The sequence below is a fragment of the Oryctolagus cuniculus genome, chromosome 15 (assembly GCF_051225735.1).
Source record: "Oryctolagus cuniculus isolate XC-2025 breed Fujian yellow rabbit chromosome 15, ASM5122573v1, whole genome shotgun sequence".
NCBI lineage: Eukaryota > Metazoa > Chordata > Mammalia > Lagomorpha > Leporidae > Oryctolagus > Oryctolagus cuniculus.
The window spans coordinates 35,561,501-35,582,781 of record NC_142881.1 but is presented as its reverse complement, the minus strand read 5'-3'; the positions used below and the strand labels follow the sequence as shown (position 1 = coordinate 35,582,781).

The window sequence follows — 21,281 nt, the reverse complement described above, 5'->3', positions numbered from 1 at the left end:
TGCTTCTTTATGAAGAAAGTCAGCTTGGTGTTCATACAGGGTAACTAATATTTGAGGTTTGCTTTGTTTTGCAGAAGTTTTCCTCAAGGCAGTCTCAGTATAGGCCATAGTGCACCAAAATGGGCATCAGAAGATCTTGGTAGAAATCCCCTGGAATAAGCACTGTGGCACACACTTGCCGATGATGTCAGAAAGCTTGGGTTTGATTCCTTTGTTTCACTTTTGAGCCAGGTTATGCTAATGTCATTCTGGGAGGCAGCAGGTGATGGCTCAAGCTCTTGAGTCACTTTCATACACATATCCATGTGGTAAATAGGGGTGGACTTTGGGTCTCTGTCCATAGGCTGTCTCAACCTTGGCTGTTTTGGTGATTTTGGGAAGTGGACCAAGATATAGGAGATAAATCTTTCTCTCTCTCTGTCTCTGCCTTCCAAATTGTTAAAGATAAATAAATAAAGCTTTAGAGATTGTTTACCTGTGCTAGATCTCTTTAGAATGGATTTTATATGAGCATACTCAAAAGTGTGTGGTTATTTTCTTAGAACTGTATCTATGAAATATATGAAATTCATCTTCTTTATATTAATAATTTTTAGAAATGTGGTTCCCAATTTTTCATAGCTGTTGCTTTGTGTTGTGTTTGGTGTGTGGTGGGGGAGCTGTTTGGGAGATTCCTCCCTGCCAGGCACAGCCCTGCTAGATGAAGTTCACATGGCAGAAAGGGAGGGAAGAAGCTCTGTTTGTTTCATTTTGTTTGCCTAGATTAGCCCTGTGGAAAGAATTAAGCAACATTAGAATGTGTGCCATATAGGTTTCCCTATGGAGGAAAAAAAGCATGCTTTCACCATTTTTCTTAAAGATTTATTTATTTATTTATTTATTTGAAAATCAGAGTTACACAGAGAGAGGAGAGGCAGAGAGAGAGAGAGAGGTCTTCCATTGATGGTTCACTCCCCAAATGGCTGCAACGGCCGGAGCTGTGCCGATCCAAAGCCAGGACCCAGGAGCTTCCTCCAGGTCTCCGACATGGATGCAAGGGCCCAAGGACTTGGACCATCCTCCACTGCTTTCCCAGGCCATAGCAGAGAGCTGGACTGGAAGTGGAGCAACCGGGTCTCGAACCGGCACCCATATGGGATGCTGGCGCTTCAGGCCAGGGTGTTAACACACTGCGCCACAGCACTGGCCCCACTTTCACCAATTTTTAAAGATTTATTTATTTATTTATTTTTATTTGAAAAGCAGAGTTACAGAGAGTCAGAGAGAGAGAGAGATAGAGAGAGATACAGAGAGACAGAGAGAGAGAGAGAAAGTCTTACATCCATTGGTTCATTCCCCAAATGGCCATAACTGCAGCTGGGCCCATCTGAAGCCAGGAGCCAGGAGCTCCTTCTAGAAGAACTCCTGCGCTGGTGTAGGGGCCCAAGGACTTGGATCATCTTCTGCTTTCCCAGGTGCATTAGCAGGCAGCTGGATTGGAAGTGGAGCAGCCGGGAATTGATTTGGCAGCCATACGGGAGGTTGGCACTACAGGTGACAGCTTTACCCATTATGCCACGGCACTGGTCCCAGCTTCCACACTTTTTCATAAGGGTTCCTCTTTAGTTTTGACCCTAGCAAAATGTTAAAAATTCATTTTGAGCTAAAAATTATTTAAAAAGTCACCCAAACCAAAATAGACACAAAACCCCAAAATTCCTTTTCTGTCCCTTGTGAACTTTGTCACCCTGGCCAGGTCTTCTGTTTTCCAAAAATCTCTTTCTTCATTTGAAAAGCAAAATTAATATTCCCTCTCTTCCAGTGATTTTTCTACTTATTTAATTGCTGTTGATTTGGTTAGAAACTTTATATTTCTGGTCTTTCAATATGGATATTTATGTTAACTATTTTATGTTTAGGCAATTATATTAGTAGAATATATTAAATATTTGAATAGTTGCTGTGAACATTGAGCACAGTGTCTTAGTTTCCAACATGTCTTCAAGATACAACAGTCACATGCATATATTATATACACACATTTTACATTGTTATACAAATGATAGCCTACTCTGATTTCTATCCAAGTCATAAACTCTGAACTATCATTAATCTGATACCCAGAATTTTGAGTAATTTTCATGCGTCATAAATTACTTCAGTGGTTCCTAATCATGTCAACAGATTGAACCCTTTTTATAAAAAAAAGAAAAAAACACAAAAACAACACCTGGGTCCAGCCCAGTAAAATGAAACTACAATTTCCAGAGTGGGTACTGGAAAGAAAGAATATTGCTAAAGAATATCTCATTTTTATCTCTGTCACGGAGACAAAGTCCACGTGGAAGTGTAAAGTGCATCTAGTTGCCTGAAACGTCAAAGAGGCACAGCCTGAATTAATTGGAGTGCTACAACACTTATCTCAGGAAGAAAAGAGCGCTTCAATGGATCCAGCTGTGGTCCTGGTGTTAGGTCTCTGTTGTTTACTTCTCCTTTCACTCTGGAAGCAGAATTCCTGGAGAGGGAAGCTCCCTCCTGGCCCCATTCCTTTACCCATCATTGGAAATATTCTCCAGATAGATGTTAAAGACTTCAGCAAATCCTTAGCCAATGTAAGTATTCATTCTGCTCCTCCTGGGACCTGCAAAGGGATAGTAGATTGACTTTACTTTTGTTTAAATAAAATTACTTCTGGATACACATTCTTAGATGATTATAAAACACAATACTCTCTGTAAACTTTGTTGTTTTGGCTACAATTTTCAGAAGTTGAGTAGAGAAACATTTAGATCCCCGTATGATAGAATCAAAATAACAAAGTGGCAAAAGTTGGGATTACTGCTGACCTTTGTTTTTTAGCCATTTGCCTGAGGGTAAGTGACAAGAGAAGTGTTTGTGATAGAAATTTCATTCAAGAAATCACCTATCATATTATCCATGTGTTTTATTCAGGATATACATGAACATTGAACTTCTCTGTAGAATCATAAAACTTGATATCACGCACAGGTTCTGGAGTAGTCTGAGTGAATGAAAGAAAGAAGTAAACATTCAGTGCCCAATTGGTGGCATCAGAATTCTCTTAGATTGTGGAAAAACTTGCTGTGTGTAGTCAAGAACGCTAGAGCATGGAAGAAAGTGTTCTTCCCTGAGATGCTGCTTACAATGACCTCACCCTCCCTGTATGGTACTAGCTCTATCCTTCTCCTCCTCCTCTTCTTTCCCTCCTCCTCCTCCTCCTCCTCCTCCTCCTCCTCCTCCTCTTTCTCTTTCTCCCTCCCCTCCCTCTCTCTCTTGCCCCTCCCCTCCCTCTCTCTCTTGCCCCTCCCCTTCTCTTTCTCCTTCTTCTTTTTTTAAAGATTTATATTATTTACTTGAAAGGCAGAGTGACAGAGAGAAAGGGATAAACAGAGAGAAAGAGGTCTTCCATCTGCTGTTGGACTCCCCAAATTGTTGCAATGGCCAGAGCTGCACCTGGCCATAATCAGTAGCCAGAACTCTTTCTTGTGCTCTCACGTGGGTGGTAGGCCTTTATTTACTGGTCACAGGTCAGTGGAAATGAATTTCAAAAATTTCAGACCCATTTCTTTATTTATAAAATAGGGAAAATACACTTGCTGAGTGTGTTGTTGGAGAATTAGCTGTAAACTGTATATCAACTGTCTGGGCCATGTATGGCACATCATAGGGTAATCATAGGTATAATAATCACTACCACATGTAAGTATAAATAGAAATAGCTGTGACAGAACAAAAACATAACATATATAATGATAATATCAGTCTGAATCAGACACATTATGTGGCTGACACATGCTTTTTTTGGTGACATTTGTGTCTCTCCTCAGTTCTCAGAACGCTATGGCCCCGTGTTCACTGTGTATCTGGGCATGAAGCCCACTGTGGTGCTGCATGGATACCAGGCAGTGAAGGAGGCCCTGGTTGATCTTGGAGAGGAGTTTGCTGGAAGAGGCAGTGTGCCTATGCTTGAAAAAGTTAATAAAGGCCTTGGTAAGTGTGTGTGTGTGTGTGTGTGTGTGTGTGTGTGTTAAACAGTGGTAATAGGGTGGAGTGGTTAGAAAACAGAGACTTAAAAAGCTCCTCAGACAGAACTTGGCCATCTGTGTGGCTGCCTCATGTCAGCTTCTTCCTACTTGCTGGGATCTCCCTCCTTCCTAGTTTCTGTTTCTCATTCTGGCAGGAATCATTTTCAGCAATGCAAACACATGGAAGGAGATGCGGCGCTTCTCGCTCATGACCCTGCGGAATTTCGGGATGGGGAAGAGGAGCATTGAGGACCGAGTTCAAGAGGAGGCCCGCTGCCTGGTGGAGGAGCTGAGAAAATCCAACGGTGGGTGACCCTTACCCCACATCACTCACCTCACACTGCACTCTGAATATGCTGCCCTGGGAAACCTCGCAGGCTGGGCGGAGCCTTCATCCTGAGGCCTGGTTGCTGCTCTGTGCTGTGTGTACAGCCTGGTTCTGTGTCTGGTGTGGGTAGAGTTCACTTAATACTCTTCAGTTCCAAGTCAGTTTCTATAATTTCCAATCAGAAATCATGAATATAAGTTTTGAGTGTGTTTTCTGAAAGAATTGAAGAGCAATGTTTTCCCCATAGTCTGAATGCTGTTACCTATCGCAGAACATTTCATGGTGGAAACTTGGCAAACGCATACGGTGGCATTGACCCATCAGCCTCTTATGGGGCAAGAACCGACCCTTGCGGGCGTTCACATCTGCATGCTCAGCTTCACTGACCTGTCTGAGGTTCCCCCAGGCCCGTGCCTAGTGCTGGACTGCAGTGGTGCTGTGTGTAGTTTAACTCCCTAGGCATATCCTAACGAACATTCCTGTACATTTTTATTGTCTATAATCACACTGTTTCAAAAAAATTGCTCATTGTTTCTTGTTGAGTACTACATCCTCTATTGATTTTTGAGTTTTCAGCAACGTATCCTGTAGCATAATTCTGTAAAATGCACAAATACATTTTCATAAAATGATTTTTTAACAATATTTTGGCAGTTAAAACAACAATTTTGTTGACTTTCCTGATGCAGAGAGGCTTTGTTTTCAGTTTTGTTTCTTTCCCCATGTTCCCTGGAGTTTGAGTGAGAAATTGTGCTCCCATTGTCAACTGTGCTACTCCATGAAGTGCTGTTCATGATGAATCTGATCTTTAATTCAGATTCCAAGTTAATTTATATTAAAGTTCTCTCTTCTGATAAGTGAAAACCTGAAAATCAGATTTTCTATGAATATCACACAATTGCCTTCACCAACATACACAAGCATACAGTCCCCAAGGCTTTCTAAATTATCCTCTACCTCATTGGGATAAAATAAAATTTTGTCTAAAATCTTCGAGCCCTTCAATGTTTCTATAATATTTTTAAAAAACCTGAGTGAAAGTAACTAACACAAATTTCTGTTTTCCTGCACTCTGACATGTATCCAGAATGCTTTCAATTCAATATACCTTTATGGAGAGTTGGTACATGTGAATATGGGGGATCCTTACAAATAAAGTATATTGATCATTTGATGTTAACAGTATCCCTGTGAGAGAGAGCCAGACACACACACACACACACACACACACAGAGAGAGAGAGAGAGAGAGAGAGAGAGAGAGAGAGATCACATCTACTGCTTCATACCCCAAATTCCCATAATGAATGGGGCCAGGGATGGACTGGAGCCAGAAGCTGAGTACTCAACTCGTGTCTCCCACATGAGTGGCAGGAATTCAACTGCCTGTGCCATCACCTGCTGCCTCTGTGAGTCTGAATTGTCAAGAAGTTAGGAGTTAGGAGTTAAGCCTAGTGCTGAACCCAGGCACTCCAGTTTGGAATTCACAGCATCTTTACTGGTATCATTCCCACTAGGTCAGTCACTTACCTCCACTGTTCAGTTTTTAGTCTTCTTTCTTGTATTAAATACATGCCTTCTGCTTTTAACCTTTCTTAATGCGTGCATTTACCTATATTCTCTGTCTTCACTTCCTCTGTACTGGTTTAACTGAAGACTTCAGTTTTCATTATTTGTATTATTCATTGTTTTACCTGTAAGAAGTTTCCATGTCCACACTATTTTCTGTTTTCCATTTCAGTGCTTTGTTGTCTACAGACCTTGCTGACAAAAGTGATTCTGGTTTGAAAACTTGAACTATTTTTGAGCATTTTTTCCTTGCCAAATAGCAGATCTCTTGTGTTTAAAGAGTGAATATTAGGGGCTGGCTCTGTGGTGCAGTGGGTTAAAGAGTGAATATTAAAGCAATAAATGTGAATTCCATATTGAAAATCTCATTATTTAGCTAGCTAGGTTGTAATGGGCAACTCAGGCTTACAATAAAGTGATGTGTTGATTTTATGTGTGACATTTTTTTTTTGCTACCCTAGGAATTTGTAGGCAAGACACTGCTTAAAATTTCTAAATTTTTATGAAGAAAAATAAAGTGCTTTATTGGTGTATTTTAATGACATTGTAAAATTGTTTTCAATTCTTCAGCCTCACCCTGTGATCCCACTTTTATCCTGGGCTGTGCTCCCTGCAATGTGATCTGCTCCATTATTTTCCATAATCGCTTTGATTATAAAGACAAGGATTTTCTTAAACTGATGGAAAGATTAAATGAAGATACTAAAATTCTGAGTTCTCCATGGTTGCAGGTTAGTGCAAAATCTTTTTCTTCCTGAGAATCCATGTATATTCGTTTAGCTGACATTTCCAAAGTTCTATTATATGGAGCAAGCTGTGAAATGAGTGTTTGGACATCACAGTCCCACCCAGAGCTTTATTCATCATTGAACAACTGGGGAGGATGACTGAACCATTCATTTACACATAGGAAAATGAACACTCAAATACTAGGCTGGCATTCAACTCCATTAGCTTCTTGCCAAGTGATTTTTCTACTAAACTCCAAGCCCTCTTTCTGCGAAGTCACTTTGGTTACTGACCAAATAATTTCTTATCAATCAAAGGATATCCAGCTCTCCCTTTTATTTGTTTACTTATTTGAAAGTCAGAGTCACAGAGAGAGAGAGAAGAGAGAGCGGGAGAGGGGGAGGAGAGGGGGAGGAGAGAGGGAGAAAGGGAAAGGAAGAGAGAGAGAGAGAGAGAATCTTTCATCTGTTGATTCATATTCTGAATGCCTAACCAGGCTGATGCCAGGAACCAGGGACTTATGTACTTGGGTCATCATATACTGTCTCTCAGGCTAATTAGTAGAAGGTAGATTGAAAGTGGACTCAAACCAGTGCACAAAATAGGATGCAGGCGTCCCAAGCAGCAGCTTTTCCATCACCACAATGTACTCATTTCCTATTATATTTCAGGTTTGTAGGGAAGGATTGATGTTAAAAGAGAGATTCATATTCATATACAAGAAGATTTTGTACTATAAAATGATGTGTGAGTTTAGGAAATGACTAATTTTTGATCCTCTGGTCAGATTTCTGTGTTTTAAATATTTATATAAACACAGAGAATTCCCACAGTTTACAGTAAAAATATTCAACTTAATGGACACCATAGTTTATCAATATTTATAGCCATAATTCCTAAGGCTTGGTATATAAATAAATATATATATATAATGTGTGTGTATATATACATGTGTACATATATGTTTTTAAAGATTTTATTTATTTATTTAAGAGGTAGAGTTACAGAGAGAGCAAGGGAGAGACAGAGAGAAAGGTCTTTCATTCACGGGTTCACTCCACAAATGGCTGCAATAGCCGGAGCTGAGCTAATATGAAGCCAGGAGCCAGCTTTTTTCAGTTCTCCCACATGGGTGCAGGGGCCCAACAACTTGCATCATCTTCCACTGCTTTCCTAGGCCATAAGCAGAGAGCTGAATTGGAAGAGTAGCAGCTGGTAAGTGAACTGGCCTCCATTTGGGATGCTGGTGCTTCAGCCAGAGGCTTAGCCTACTTTGTCAACAGTGCCAACCCCTAAATTAAACCTTTTGACTTTGAGATTTCCAGTTGGATTCCTGGAGATCCCCAAAGGATCTGTCTCTCATCTGCAGAGATAATAGCTAATGAGCCTTATTTGGCTTGTATGGAAAGTACTGTCAAGTTGTAAAATGATGCTAAACTTACTGTGCTATAGTGCCAGCCTTGCATATATATTTTTGATTTAACAAATTATTGTTTTCTCTTTTAGGTCTGCAATACTTTTCCTGCTCTCATTGATTATTTTCCAGGAATTCATAAGACCTTACTAAAAAATTCTGATTATACACGAAATTTTATTATGGAGAAAGTGAAAGAACACCAAGAATCACTGGATGTTAATGATCCTCGGGACTTTATTGATTGCTTCTTGATCAAAATGGAGCAGGTAAACTGTTCATAACATATCGTTATTTGGTTGCTTTTGCATATTGAGGCTCATCGAATAATCCTATATGTAAAAGGGATGTTTACATGGTCAGGATAGTTTGCCAAACACTTTACATATCTATTTTGTGATGAATCCCCAGTATCATAAAAATATTAGGATACTTCATATAAAGTTTCAGGAAATATGGCATTAAAAGGTAAGTTTATTTAGTGTAAGATTTGAAGTTCATGCATTTTCCCATCATGCACATTTTCATAAAATTTTTGAAGACTGGTGATATAAAATTAAATACCTGAGCCTTGTTCTTTAGATAAAAATGATCTAAAGAGAAACATATTTCACATCTCATGTGAAGAGGGAACATCTACACACATTAAAATGAGAAAATATCATGCTGTAATATGAAAATGGACATCACCATGGCACACAGCATAAGGGAAAGGGAAGCATAGCTTAACCTGGGTGAGCTTCCTGCTTATCCTGCAAATTGAAATAGACCTTTAGAAACCTGCAGTGGTGGACAGGGGAAGGAATTTCAAATGGGATGAGTGAGTGGTCTATGTGGAGGTGCTTAGGTGTGCAGTGGGACAGAGTAGGTGCAAGAAATAGACTTAATTGATGCTAGCAATCATGGAGTTAGAGATTGGTGTCCATAAGGCAACCTGCAGGCTTGCATCATGTCGTCACTGCACTGTTTGTTGACAAGGCTATTTTTTCCCCATTGAATTACTTTGGAACCCTGGCCAAAAGGCATTTGACCCTAAGTATGTGTTTATGGGGTGTCAGTAGAATTCCATGGATCTATGAGTCTGTCCTCATGCCAGTAGTATCATCTTGAATTTGTAATTACTGTAGCTTTATATCAAGTTTTCAAGTTGAGGAGTGTGAGTCCTCCAACTTGGTGTTTCTTTTTCAAAACTGTTTTGGCTATTTTAAGTCATTTGAATTTTAATATAAATTTTAGCATAAGCTTGTAAATTTCAACAAAGAAGCCAGTGGATATTTAGAGAGATTGCATTAAATCCATAGATCTATTTAGTTACGTCATTTAAAGACTGAGGGGAAATTCACATGACATAAAAGGAAGCACTTTAAAGTTCACAGTAGTATTAATTAGTGTATTCCCAACACTGTGCAAGCACCAACTCTCTCTATTTTCTTTCTTTTTTTTAAAGATTTATTTATTTACTTGAAAGTCAGAGTTACATAGAGAGAGGAGAGGAAGAGAGAGAGAGAGAGAGAGAGAGAGGTCTTCCATCCGCTGGTTCACTTCTCAATTGGCTGCAATGGCCAGAGCTGAGCCGATCCAAAGGCAGGAGCCAGGAGCTTCTTCTGGGTCTCCCACGCAGGTGTAGTAGCCCAAGGACTTGGGCCATCTTCTACTTTTAAAATAAAGAAATTTAAAATTAGCTGCATAAAATTTTGGAATGTTTTCAGTTTTTATTTGCTCAAACATTTTTCTAGAATTTTTTCTCTTTACTCTTTTCTGGATATCCATAATGTGCATGTTGGAACATTTGAGGGAATTCAAATGAGAGATGAGGCCCCTCATCTCTCTCCAGTTTTCTTTCCTCCTTTTTCTTTATCACTCTCAGGGTGGGCAATTTAAGTTGTCCAGACTTTATGTTTGCTGTTTATGTCTTCTACTTGGTCAAGTCTGCTGTTAACTCATCTGGCAATTTTTTTTTTTATCTTTTAACTGCTGTATTTTTAGTTCCAGAATTTCTTTTTTCTTCTGTAGTTTCTCATTATTGATATACTCAACCTTTTCACACATTTGTCCTATATTGTATTTCATTCTTTATATATAGTTGTTACAGAAACCTGGGGTGGGAAAACTCCCTTCGTTCAAACAGGCACCAGAGACAGTGGAGGATCCGTGTAGTTTATTAATGCCAGTGGGCTCAGCTGGAATCATTCCCTTGAGAACTGAGCAATGATCCCAAGTTTCTTACAATATTTATAGGTTCATCAGCATCATACATCAAACCTTAGCTATTACAGCATTGGTGGGTTTAAATTGCAGCCAATATGATTTAGAACTACACTTCCAGTAGTGGATGGGTCAAGTATGTTTGTAAAAGAGATACCAGGGGCAAACTTATTAGGACAGATCTATGACTGGAGTTTACAGAAGCAGAACTCAAGACATCTTCTCTCCCCAGACAAGACAACAGTGGGCAGCTGTTTCACTAGTTAACTAGGAGAAGCCATTTTTCAAGGTTTGTGTGTGTCTGTGTGTGTGTGTTGGGGGGGGGTGTCTGTTTTTCATTCTTTGTCTCTGGCTGTGGCTGTATTTCCTCTACATAGTTTCCTTAAGCTCTCTGGATATATTAGACATTTAACTTAAAGATTTTATCACAAGTCCAATGTTTTGATTTCACAGGAACGACTTCTGGAAAATAATTTAAAGAAAATTTTAATGCCCCTGGAGAAGTGGCTTGAGCAGACAGGATTGAAACAATGGCCACCCTGTCAGCAATCAAAAGGCACAGCCTCTTATTTGTAATGGAAAATGTCCCTATTGCCCAGCCAGGGTTAGGAAAGCTAGACAGCAACACAGTACACGGTATCCAAATTGCCTGCCAGAGCTGAGGTGTAAGGAATGGTGGCCTCTACTTACATGTGAGATGCCACATTGGTGAATTGTAGCTGGTACTTTCTTCATCAAGTACTGCTGCGAGTGTTTGATTAGATTCCTGAGGCCTGAAGCAGCTTCTTCTGACTGATCATCCAAGGTCATTGAGTTGTTTTTTCCTGGAGGGGCTGATTCCTGAAATTGCTGATCATCTTTGTGACATTGCTCCAGAATGATCATCATAGCAACATTCGTGCTTTAATCTATGATATGGAATGTCTCTCCCTTTACTAAGGTTTTCTTTAAGTTCTTTCATTATTGTTTCATAAAGTGAAGTTCAATTGTGAAAGGCTATGTGCTGGTAACCACTAAATCTAAATCCAATTCGAAAGAAGGATATATTAGTATTGGTTTATGAGCACACTGGGTTTCTTACCAATTTGAGAGTAATCATAATGATGAAATTAGAAAACTGTATGAAGGTGATATTGACAAGCAATATGACTATTTTTGTCTGGTAAATACATGTGTTGTTGGGTTTGTTTTCAGGGTGTCGATTAGATGACACTGGACATGACCCAGGTCATCTAGATGTTATAAAAACATTATGAATGTGATGCTGATTTAGGGACTGGTTAGAAAACTATATCTGTATTTATATGTGTATCTATATATTATCTATCTATCTATCTATCTATCTATCTAAACAATCCTCTGTTCTCAACGTTTAAAATTTCCCTTATTGTCATTTCTCCCTCATATAATCTTTCCTTTTCATTTTTAAAAAAGATTTTCTTTATTTATTTGAGAGGTAGAATTACAGACAGTGAGAGGGAGAGACAGAAAGATCTTCCTTCTACTGATTGACTCCCCAAATGGCTGCAATATTCAGAACTGGGCCAACCCAAAGCTGGGAGCCTGGAACTTCTTCTGGGTCTCCCATATAGGTGAAGGGGCACAAGGACTTGGGCCATCTTCCACTGCTTTCCCAGGCTATAGCAGGGAGCTAGATAGGAAGTGGAGCAGCCTGGACTCTAAATGGTGCCTATATGGGATGCTGGCACCGCAGGCAGAAGAGTAACCCGCCGTGCCACAGCGCTGGCCCCAGTCTTTTCAATACTAAACAAAACTCAAGACTCTTTGTCAATGGCTTTCTCTCTCCTAACTTCCAGTGTGTGAGAAGTTCATTTAGTTAGTCCCTTAGTCATAGCATCTGTATTACTGCATTTATCCATTTGAATGGCAGAGTTACAGAGAGGCAGAGGCAGAGAGAGAAGTCTTCCCTCCACTGGTTTCCTTCTCAGATGGCAGCAATGGTTGGAGCTGAGCCTATCTGAAGCCAGGAGCCAGGAGCTTCCTCCAGATCTCCCACATGGGTGCATTTTATCTGTAGGGAGAGTTTGTGTCTCAGAACTTTGTCTTCATGACCACAGTCGCTTCAATTTGTACGTTCCCACTCATTTCTGCACTTGTCCCCTGGACCACAGTGCCCATTGCCTTCCATCTGGACACAATAGTGCTGACTTCATCTTGTCTTGATGAACCCATTTTCTTTCTTTTTTTTTATTTATTTATTTTTATTTATTTTTAATTTATTTAATGAGCATAAATTTCCAAAGTACAGCTTATGGACCACAATAGCCTCCTCCCCCCACCCCGTGTCTTCCCTCCCATCCACAACGCTCCCCTCTCCCACTCCCTCTTCCCTTCCCCTTCACATCACAATTAATTTTCAATTATCTTTATATACAGAAGATCAATTTAGCGTATGTTAAGTAAAGATTACCACATTTTGCTCCCACACAGAAACATAAAGTGTAAAATACTATTTGAGTACTAGTTATAGCATTAATTAAACACCTAAGAGTAATTGTGTATTAATTACAGAGCTCAACCAATAGTTTTAAGTAGACTATAAAACGCATCTTTTGCATTGTTGTGGCTTCCCCCCGACCTCCCTCCCTCCCGTGGCCCTCCCCTCACCCACTTCCTCTCCCCTCTTCCCCCTTTGATGAACCCATTTTCATTCTGGGTTTTGTTGTCATATTTTCTTTTTGCACAATTGAATTTCATAATGAGTCTGCAGATAATATTGAATCCATATCAGAGTTTGAAAGGAGAATTGCAAATTCTTGATTAGGGCTTGTAATATATTTCATGACATGCTGCTAATTTACTAGTATATTAATGATTAAGATTATGCTTGTGTACAAATAACAGAAATCTAATTAGTAATGGCTTAAACTAAAAGTGAGTTTATTTACCCCAAATACAGGGTTTCTCAGGTTGGGTGAGTCTTGCAATAATAGACACAAAGCATTAAAGTTGCCTTCCATTTTTCGTTGCCATATTTAGGACATAGACCTTCATTTGCATGACTAAATCCTTCTGTCCCAAGATGTCAATTTTGCTTCAATTTTTTTTATTTATCTGACAGGTAGAGTTATAGACAGTGAGAGAAAGAGACAGAGAGAAAGATCTTCCTTCTGTTGAACACTCCTCAGATGACCGCTATGACCGGCGCTGTGCTGATCTGAAGCCAGGAGCCAGGAGTTTCTTCCTGGTCTCCCATACAGGTGCAGGGGCCCAAGTACTTGGGCCATCCTCCATTGCCCTCCCTGGCCACAGCAGAGAGCTGGACTGGAAGAGGAGCAACCGGGACTAAAACCCCAGTGCCCATATGGGATGCTGGCACTGCAGGCAGAGGATTAACCAAGTGAGCCATGGCGCTGGCCCCTTTTGTATTGTTTTGTTTTTTAAGATTCATTTATCCATTTTGAATGGCAGAGTTACAGAGAGGCAGAGGCAGAGAGAGAGAGAGAGAGAAGTCTTCCCTCCACTGGTTTACTCCCCAGATGGCTGCAATGGCTGGAGCTGAGCCTATTTGAAGCCAGGAGCCAGGAGCTTCCTCCGGATCTCCCACATGGGTGCAGAGGCCCAAGGACTTGGACCACCTTCTACTGCTTTCCCAGGCCATAGCAGAGAGCTGGATTGGAAGAGGAACAACTGGGACTGAAACCGGTGCCCACATGGGATGCTGGAATCCCTAGGTGGTGGCTTCACCCGCTATGCCACAGTGCCTGCCCCCTTCAACAGTGTTTTGAATAAGAAGGAGGAAATAGCAGAAGTGGTACCACTAGTCTTCTGCTTATATCCTTTTGTGAAAGAAATGTCATGCATGGCAAAACTAGCTAGTCTCATAAATGGACTTTTTAGCCAATCAAGAAATAAGAGGGTAGTAAATCATGTTTGAGGTCAAATTTTCTATAGTCTCTACCATATTCTATAATATTTTTTTCCTAATATTGCATTTTCAGATTTCTCTGTTAGGTATCTTCTTTAAAAAAAGTGAGTTATTTTGGATTAACTCTAATAAAATACATAGGCAAATAATTTGTCAAATTGCATCAAATCATTTCCAGGAAAAGCACAACCAGCAGTTGGAGTTCACTTTTGAAAGCTTGGTAACCACTGTGTGTGATTTGTTTGGAGCTGGGACTGAAACAACAAGCACAACGCTGAGATACTCCCTCCTGCTCCTGCTGAAGCACCCCGAGGTTGCAGGTACGACTCAGTGAGGAGCAAAGTGGATTCAGGAGAGAAGCTGGGGAGCCGTGGCTACAGTCCTCCACCTGGTTTGTCCTCACTGTTTAAACTCTGGCAACAGCTGTCCTCTATCGAGATATAGCGATATAGCGATAGGCCAACGTTGTACAATGCAGGAGGATATCTGAAAGAAGTGGAGACAGCATGGCAGGAGGAAGAGCAGTGAAGCTCTGGGGCAGTGTCTGGATCTCATGGTTGGAGATGTGTGGCAGGCACAATAGCAGAAATTGGCCTGGGATTGCATTTTTAGATAATAAAAAGCCCCCTTGAACAACAGGTATGTTCTTATAGCCACGCTTCCTGATTCTGACAAGTCAGTGCTCTAATGCTAGGACAGGTGCAAAGAAACTTTTTATTGAAGCACAATTGGTGATTTAGTGAGCCTCCCTGAGTTATTTCCATTCTGGGAAGTATTCTGAAAATTTAGATGTGTAACACGGGTGTTTCCTTTTAGACAAAAGATGCACCTAAAGGAACTTTATTACTACACAAGTCTATTTTCCTAAATCTGGTGTTGGAAAAAAATAGGAATTGTGGCAGGGTTGTCAACAATTTTATGTTTTGCAAACCACTTTATTTAGAAATTTACCAAGAAGAAGTTCTGGTTTGTAGCGGGTAAGAAGCACACTTTTCTTCCTTGTTTCTTGCTTCCATTTAAAGGAGAATTATGTAATTATAAATGAGAATTAGTCCTTTAAAAGTAGAGAGAGGTGAGTACAGGAAATAGCTAAGAATTCTCAACCAAATTCCTGAAACTCCCAAAGCAGATGGAGGGGTTATGATTAACCGGGCAGAGAGAAACAGGTTGCAACCCAGGTGTCAACAGAAGAAAAATCATCAAGAAAGAGAGCTAGTTTATGTCCCTGCACTGCCTGAAGGGTCAGGATTTGAAACCCTGGGTGTCAAAGAGGGTAGAGAAGGGGCTGAGAAAGGAGGCTGTCCCTGTCCCCGTTCCCCCACAACTCACCCTATCAGGTAACTGACGTTCCATCAGGAGAAAGGGGGTCTCAGTCTCTGTGGAAACTGAACTCAGGAAGTCCTGCACTTGGGGCAGAGTTTTGAGGTGCCAGCTGCAAAGGGAGGTTTGGCGACTACTGGAATTCTGAGACTCTTGTTCTCTGCTTCTCCCTTCCTGAAATTCGCCAACCAGATACATCCTTCAGGGAATGAATAGTTGTAGAGAGAAAGCTTCGTATTTGGTCATCTTGATAGAATCTTATCTACAAGTGTCCAGCAAAGTAAATGAAATAGAAAGGTCCACTCAAGACACAAGGTAATGGAGTTTCAGAAGATGCAGGTTAAAGGGGGAAAATCAACCATTTTCAGAGAGATATAAAAGGTCACATATCATAGGCCAGGATTCAGAACAGCACTACAATTCTCATGAGGAACTATTATCTCATTAATACAAAAAGGGTATCTTTAAACCTTCATGCTTGTAAAAAAAATTACTTATCCCCCTTCTCATAAAAATACAGGAGGACGTTTTCTATCCAAATGTCTGAAACCAAGTGAGAAGCCATGGGGTCTAGGAATTGAGAATTCACCCAGGAGGATGGGGGTAAAAGGGAGATGCTGGTACCAGGCTCTGGAGATAACCACTTCAGAGTAGACCAGGTGGATAGGCAGATGTGAGTGGAGACATCAAGTACAAGAAAGAAGTGATCAATAATCTGAGGTTTTCCAATACAAGACAATTATTATTACAAGTTAGAAACATCTACTTGAGCATTGGGAAATAATTTTAGTTAGGAGGGGAAATTAAAAAATGGTGACAAAGTTAAGTCAGAGAAAGTAATAAAAACCAAACATGAAGTTATCTTACCAGAGAACTATATTTACATGGTCAGAATGAGGAAAACAATGAACCTTGTTATAACCAAATTGTGTGGTCTAAATATATATTGATAAATGGAGTGGGAGCTGTGTTCATGGTTGTGTAACTGTTGGTGGGTGTGTCTATATAGAGGATGGAAATAGAGATGGAGATGAAAATTCTTATCTCTTTTACCAGAAAATCATTAAATATTATCTACAATTGATAAGTAAGAATTAGTCATTTTTAGAGAAATATGATTATAAATTCCAGGAGAAGCTACAAAAATGTTCAAACTGGCTGCATTTGGGAAATAGAAGGATGATAAGAGTACTGTTGTAAATATAAACACACTCCAAGCTATGCAACACACACACTTTCCAAAACATGCATATAACCATTGGTATATAAATTTAGCCACACACATTACTTTAAATTTAGTATTTGATTTCTTTTATTTCTGCAAAGAAAATGGTTTCTTGACTCAATTATATTATTTATTTGTTGAAGCATTTTATTGCTTCTATTTATGTTAGTTATCATATGTACCATTTTTAGGGACTGCATGTACCAATATATCATAATGCCTAGTTTTTAAGAGAGTTGTCCTTGCCTATATTATGAGAACTCTCTTTATACTTACAGTTGTCCTTTTAGGCATATAGCTTATAGTTTTGTTGAGATAGCTTCATTATGGTTGATCAAATCTTAAATTATTATGAAAAATGTGCAAACCTTCCTTTTTACTTTTTACTTGTGTTTTACCAGCTAAAGTGCAGGAGGAGATTGAGTGTGTGATTGGCAGGCACCGGAGCCCCTGCATGCAGGACAGGAGCCGCATGCCCTACACGGATGCTGTGATACATGAGATCCAGAGATACATTGACCTCATTCCCACTAACCTGCCCCATGCAGTGACCAGAGACATTAAATTCAGAAACTACTTTATCCCCAAGGTAATTTGATGGTATCGATTCATAGATTTAAGTCCTTGATCAATCCTGAGTGGATTTTTGTGGATAGTATAAGGTAGGGATCTTGTTTCATATTTATGCACTCAGAGATCCAGTTTTCCCAGCACCATTTGTTGAAGAGATTGTCCTTGCTCCAGGGATTGATTTTAATTCCTTTGTCAAAGATAAGTTGGTTGTAGATGTGTAGATTGAATTCTGGAGTTTCTGTTCTATTTCATTGATCTACACATCTTTTTTTTTTCTTTTTTTTTTTGCCAGTACTAGGCTGTTTTAGTTATAACTGCCTGTAGTATGTCTTGAAATCTGGTACTGTGATGCTTCCAGCTTTGTTTTTGTTGTATAAGATTGCTTTAGCTTTTCGGAGTCTCTTGTGTTTCCATATGCATTTCAGCATTATTTTTTTCCTCCAGCTCAATGACCTCTTTATTACTTGGTTTATCTGTGTCTGTTTTATTCAGGGAACGAACATCATAACATCACTGACATCCGTGCTACATGATGAAAAAGAATTTCCTAACCCAAAGGTATTTGACCCTGGACACTTTCTGGATGAGAGTGGCAACTTTAAGAAGAGTGACTACTTCATGCCTTTCTCAGCAGGTAATGAAATACATTTCTAAGGCAACTTCAGGAGACAAGATAACATTTTGTTAAGATTTATTTATTTATTTGAAAGGCAGAGTTACAGAGAGAGAGGGAAGAGAAACAGAGATCCAGAGAGATCTTCCATCCCCTTCCCAAACAGCCACAACAGCCAAAGGAGGGCTAGGCCAGGCTGAAGCCAGGAAATAAGAACTCTATCTGAGTCTCCCATCAAACAGTTGGAATCTAAGCACTTGATCCATTCTGCACTGCTTTCCCAAGTGCATTAACAGGGAGCTGGACTAGACGTGAAGAAGCCAGATGCCAACAAGTTTTTTTTTTTTCCATTGGAGACCAGCATGTCAGGCAGTGGCTTAACTCCCCTCATCACAATGCTGGCACCAAGAGGAAGATAACTTCTTGAGTTCAGCTGGAACTTACATGGTGCCTCCTCGGGAGCTGGTGGATTTTCTCTGTGTCCATGATTAAAAGCAGGACCCCTGATGCCCATGAACTTTCCTTAATTGTGGTGCAGCTTCACTACTGACAAGGTTAGTAGGACTCAGGGGTATTGACTCATTTCTTTCCATGTTTAGAAAGCTAAAATATAGGATGATGGAAATCCTCCCCTGGATGCATAACTGTGGTACCTGAGAGTGCTTTCCAGAAGGTGAAACTGATTAAGATTTTCCTCATACTCCATGATAAAGATATTTAACTGCACAACTTCACTGAATGTCTTCTATGTGGTGTCCCTCACCCTGCAGTGTTGCATACAGAGATTAAAGTATACACAAGCACTGAACACCACTCAAGTGCCTCACATGAAGTTAGAGAACCATTTGAGTAAATGTATCATTGTATTTCAGTGTGATTAGTGCTGTGAGAGAGGAATTCATAGTCTGTAGGGGATAGGAGGAAGTGTATGGGGGAAAGCTACTTAAGTCTTGCTCTGTCATACACCACTGTGAGGCATGGAACGGAGTAAACAGCATTGTAATAGCAGAAATGACATTTCATCTGTCACAAAAGAGGCAGAGGGAATGGGAAGAAGAAAAGGCAGCAATCATTAAGGAAAAAACAGATCAAAGGATCACGATGGTTGCTCTGGTTAAAACTTTTACCAAATAACCATGAACACAGGGAACCATCAGCAATTTGGCAGGATACCCTGCGGTGATTCCAGAACACCCTGCTCTTCCTCTGATCATTGTATATATCTTGGATAGTGGATCTACACTCACCACTTCAACTTGTGTGTTCTCCTTGGCCATGGAATCTCTTTTCTTAATTTTTATGACCTTTGAAGTCTATCTCATAGATGGCACTGATGATACCATGTCAATATCAGAGACTTCTTTCAAGATTTACATTTCAGTCCAAAAGAAAAGAGAGAATTATGATTCTAGGTGATTCATGCTTCAATGAAAGCATGAATATGATGTTGTGGATCCATGTAGAGGGCAAGAATTTTTAATCTGAGTGATCATAAAGCATGTAAAAAGAAAAGAAAACTTGATTTGAGTCCTGAGTGAAGCATAAGGAGACTATTCTTTTTTCAGTAAGAAAGAACAGTATAATGCAAAACTTGAAACTTGATTGTGCATCAGAGATTGATGAAAAATGTGTATAGCCAGATTTAAGAAGAGAGGGTGTGTGGGAATTGGATATCAGATGAAGAACAGAAAAGCAAACGATGTTGGGGGTTCTAAAAAATGCATGGAAATTTGAAATGTCAAATAAGCAGTGATCATGTAAAAATTACTAACAGCTGATTCACAATGGAGTGGATGCTCAATAAATATTTATTAACTGGTGTTTGTTAAGATCAGATATTAGATGGAGAGCAAGTGTGTCTGACCTTGTTCATTTGTCTATATACAGCTTTTCAAACATCCATCCATCCACCCATCCATCCATCAGTAACTGAATGTTTGCTTTGTAGCACTTACAAACACAGTGTTTATTGCCCTGACAGCTATACACTGGAAGTGATCACCTGCTGTATTTGTTATTTTCAGGAAAAAGGAGTTGTGTGGGAGAGGCCCTGGCCCGCATGGAGCTGTTTTTGTTCCTGACCTCCATTTTGCAGAGCTTTAAACTGAAATCTCTGGTTGAGCCAAAGGACCTGGACATCACTGCAGTTGTCAATGGATTAATTTCTCTGCCACCTTCGTACCAGCTCTGCTTCATTCCTGTTTGAAAGGAGACAAACTGGCTACCACTGTGCTGTTTTCTGCAACTCCCTCTCCTCAGAGGTGTGTCAATCCCTTCCTCTATCAGTGACACCCTCTCTAACTTCTCTCACATCTTACTATTCCCTCAAATCAAGTGAACACACAACTGCTCTTAAGGGAATTTTGTAGGGTCATTTCATGAGAACATCTGCTATTCTCTATTCTGCAACATGTACACTGATTTCCACATTTGCTAATGCTTATCAATGCTGCTTTACCAAATATTATCATTGTAAAACAGAAACAAATATTTAAATATGACAATTTAGACTTGTAATTCGGTCTCTATGTTTTAAATTAAAAAAATACTAATCCTAGAGTCAGTTTTCTGTATTCTCTTTTGTGCATCAAGCTGGTAAGAAATAAAAAAAATAGAGTCCCAAAAGGTCATACCCATCTTCATAATGACAAGCAGAAAGAGGAATGAAAGGGAGGAACGTAAAAAGCTGTCATGTCTGAGTGTCACGAAGAGTTGTTGGAAGTGTGGTTTCAGAAGACAGAAACTATTTTTTTAAGATTTATTTATTTATTTGAAACAGTTACAGAGACAGAAGGTGGGGGAGAGGCAGCTTGGAGGGGAGAGAGAGAGAGAGAGAGAGAGAGAGAGAGAGAGTTGTTTTATCCATCAGTTTACTTTCCAAATGGCCATGATGGCTAGGGGTTAGCCAGGAGCTTCATCCAGGTCTCCCACGTGGGTGGCAGGGATACAAGCACTGGGGCCATCTTCTACTGCTTTTCCTGGGCCATTAGCAGAGAACTGGATTGTTCCAATTTTTAGTATATGTGCTGCCGAAGCGAGCACACAGAGAACCAGATTGGAAGCGGGACAAGAAGCTGCAATACAAACCAGTGCTCACATGGGATGCCAGGAGTGCAGGCAGTGGCTTTTCCTGCCACACCACAATGCAGGACCCTGAAAGAAACTATCCTTAGAGCAGTTCTAACCAGTAGAGAAAGTTGAGAAGATCTCTTGAAGCAAAAACAGCATTAGGTTTTACAATTGATGTTCCTTCTTGGTGCTACTGTGAACATAGTATACAAATTTGGAATATTATTTTACTCCCTATTTCCAGTTTAAAGTCAATGATACATGTGCACTGATGTATTGCTGATCATATGTTCTGAGTGCTATTTTCTGTAACAAGATCAAAA

General features: G+C 40.0%; 1 protein-coding gene across 1 annotated transcript; it reads left to right on the top strand.

Annotated features, from left to right (window-relative positions):
- Nucleotides 1-2,403: 2,403 nt before the first annotated feature.
- Nucleotides 2,404-20,446, top strand: LOC100349694 (cytochrome P450 2C5). The gene is made up of 9 exons (XM_051823431.3): nt 2,404-2,591; nt 3,828-3,990; nt 4,181-4,330; nt 6,492-6,652; nt 8,157-8,333; nt 14,337-14,478; nt 17,105-17,292; nt 17,769-17,910; nt 19,914-20,446. Exons 1-9 carry the CDS (start codon nt 2,424-2,426, stop codon nt 20,093-20,095), a joined length of 1,473 nt encoding a protein of 490 aa, XP_051679391.1. The 5' UTR covers nt 2,404-2,423; the 3' UTR covers nt 20,096-20,446.
- The last annotated feature ends 835 nt before the right edge of the window (nt 20,447-21,281 follow it).

Excerpts from the sequence above, each read along its gene's own strand:
- LOC100349694 (XM_051823431.3), top strand. The coding sequence starts at position 2,424 with ATGGATCCAGCTGTGGTCCTGGTGTTAGGTCTCTGTTGTTTACTTCTC. Across the intron at positions 6,653-8,156 it reads TGAGTTCTCCATGGTTGCAG|GTCTGCAATACTTTTCCTGC; the intron begins GTTAGTGCAAAA and ends TTTCTCTTTTAG. Across the intron at positions 14,479-17,104 it reads GAAGCACCCCGAGGTTGCAG|CTAAAGTGCAGGAGGAGATT; the intron begins GTACGACTCAGT and ends GTGTTTTACCAG.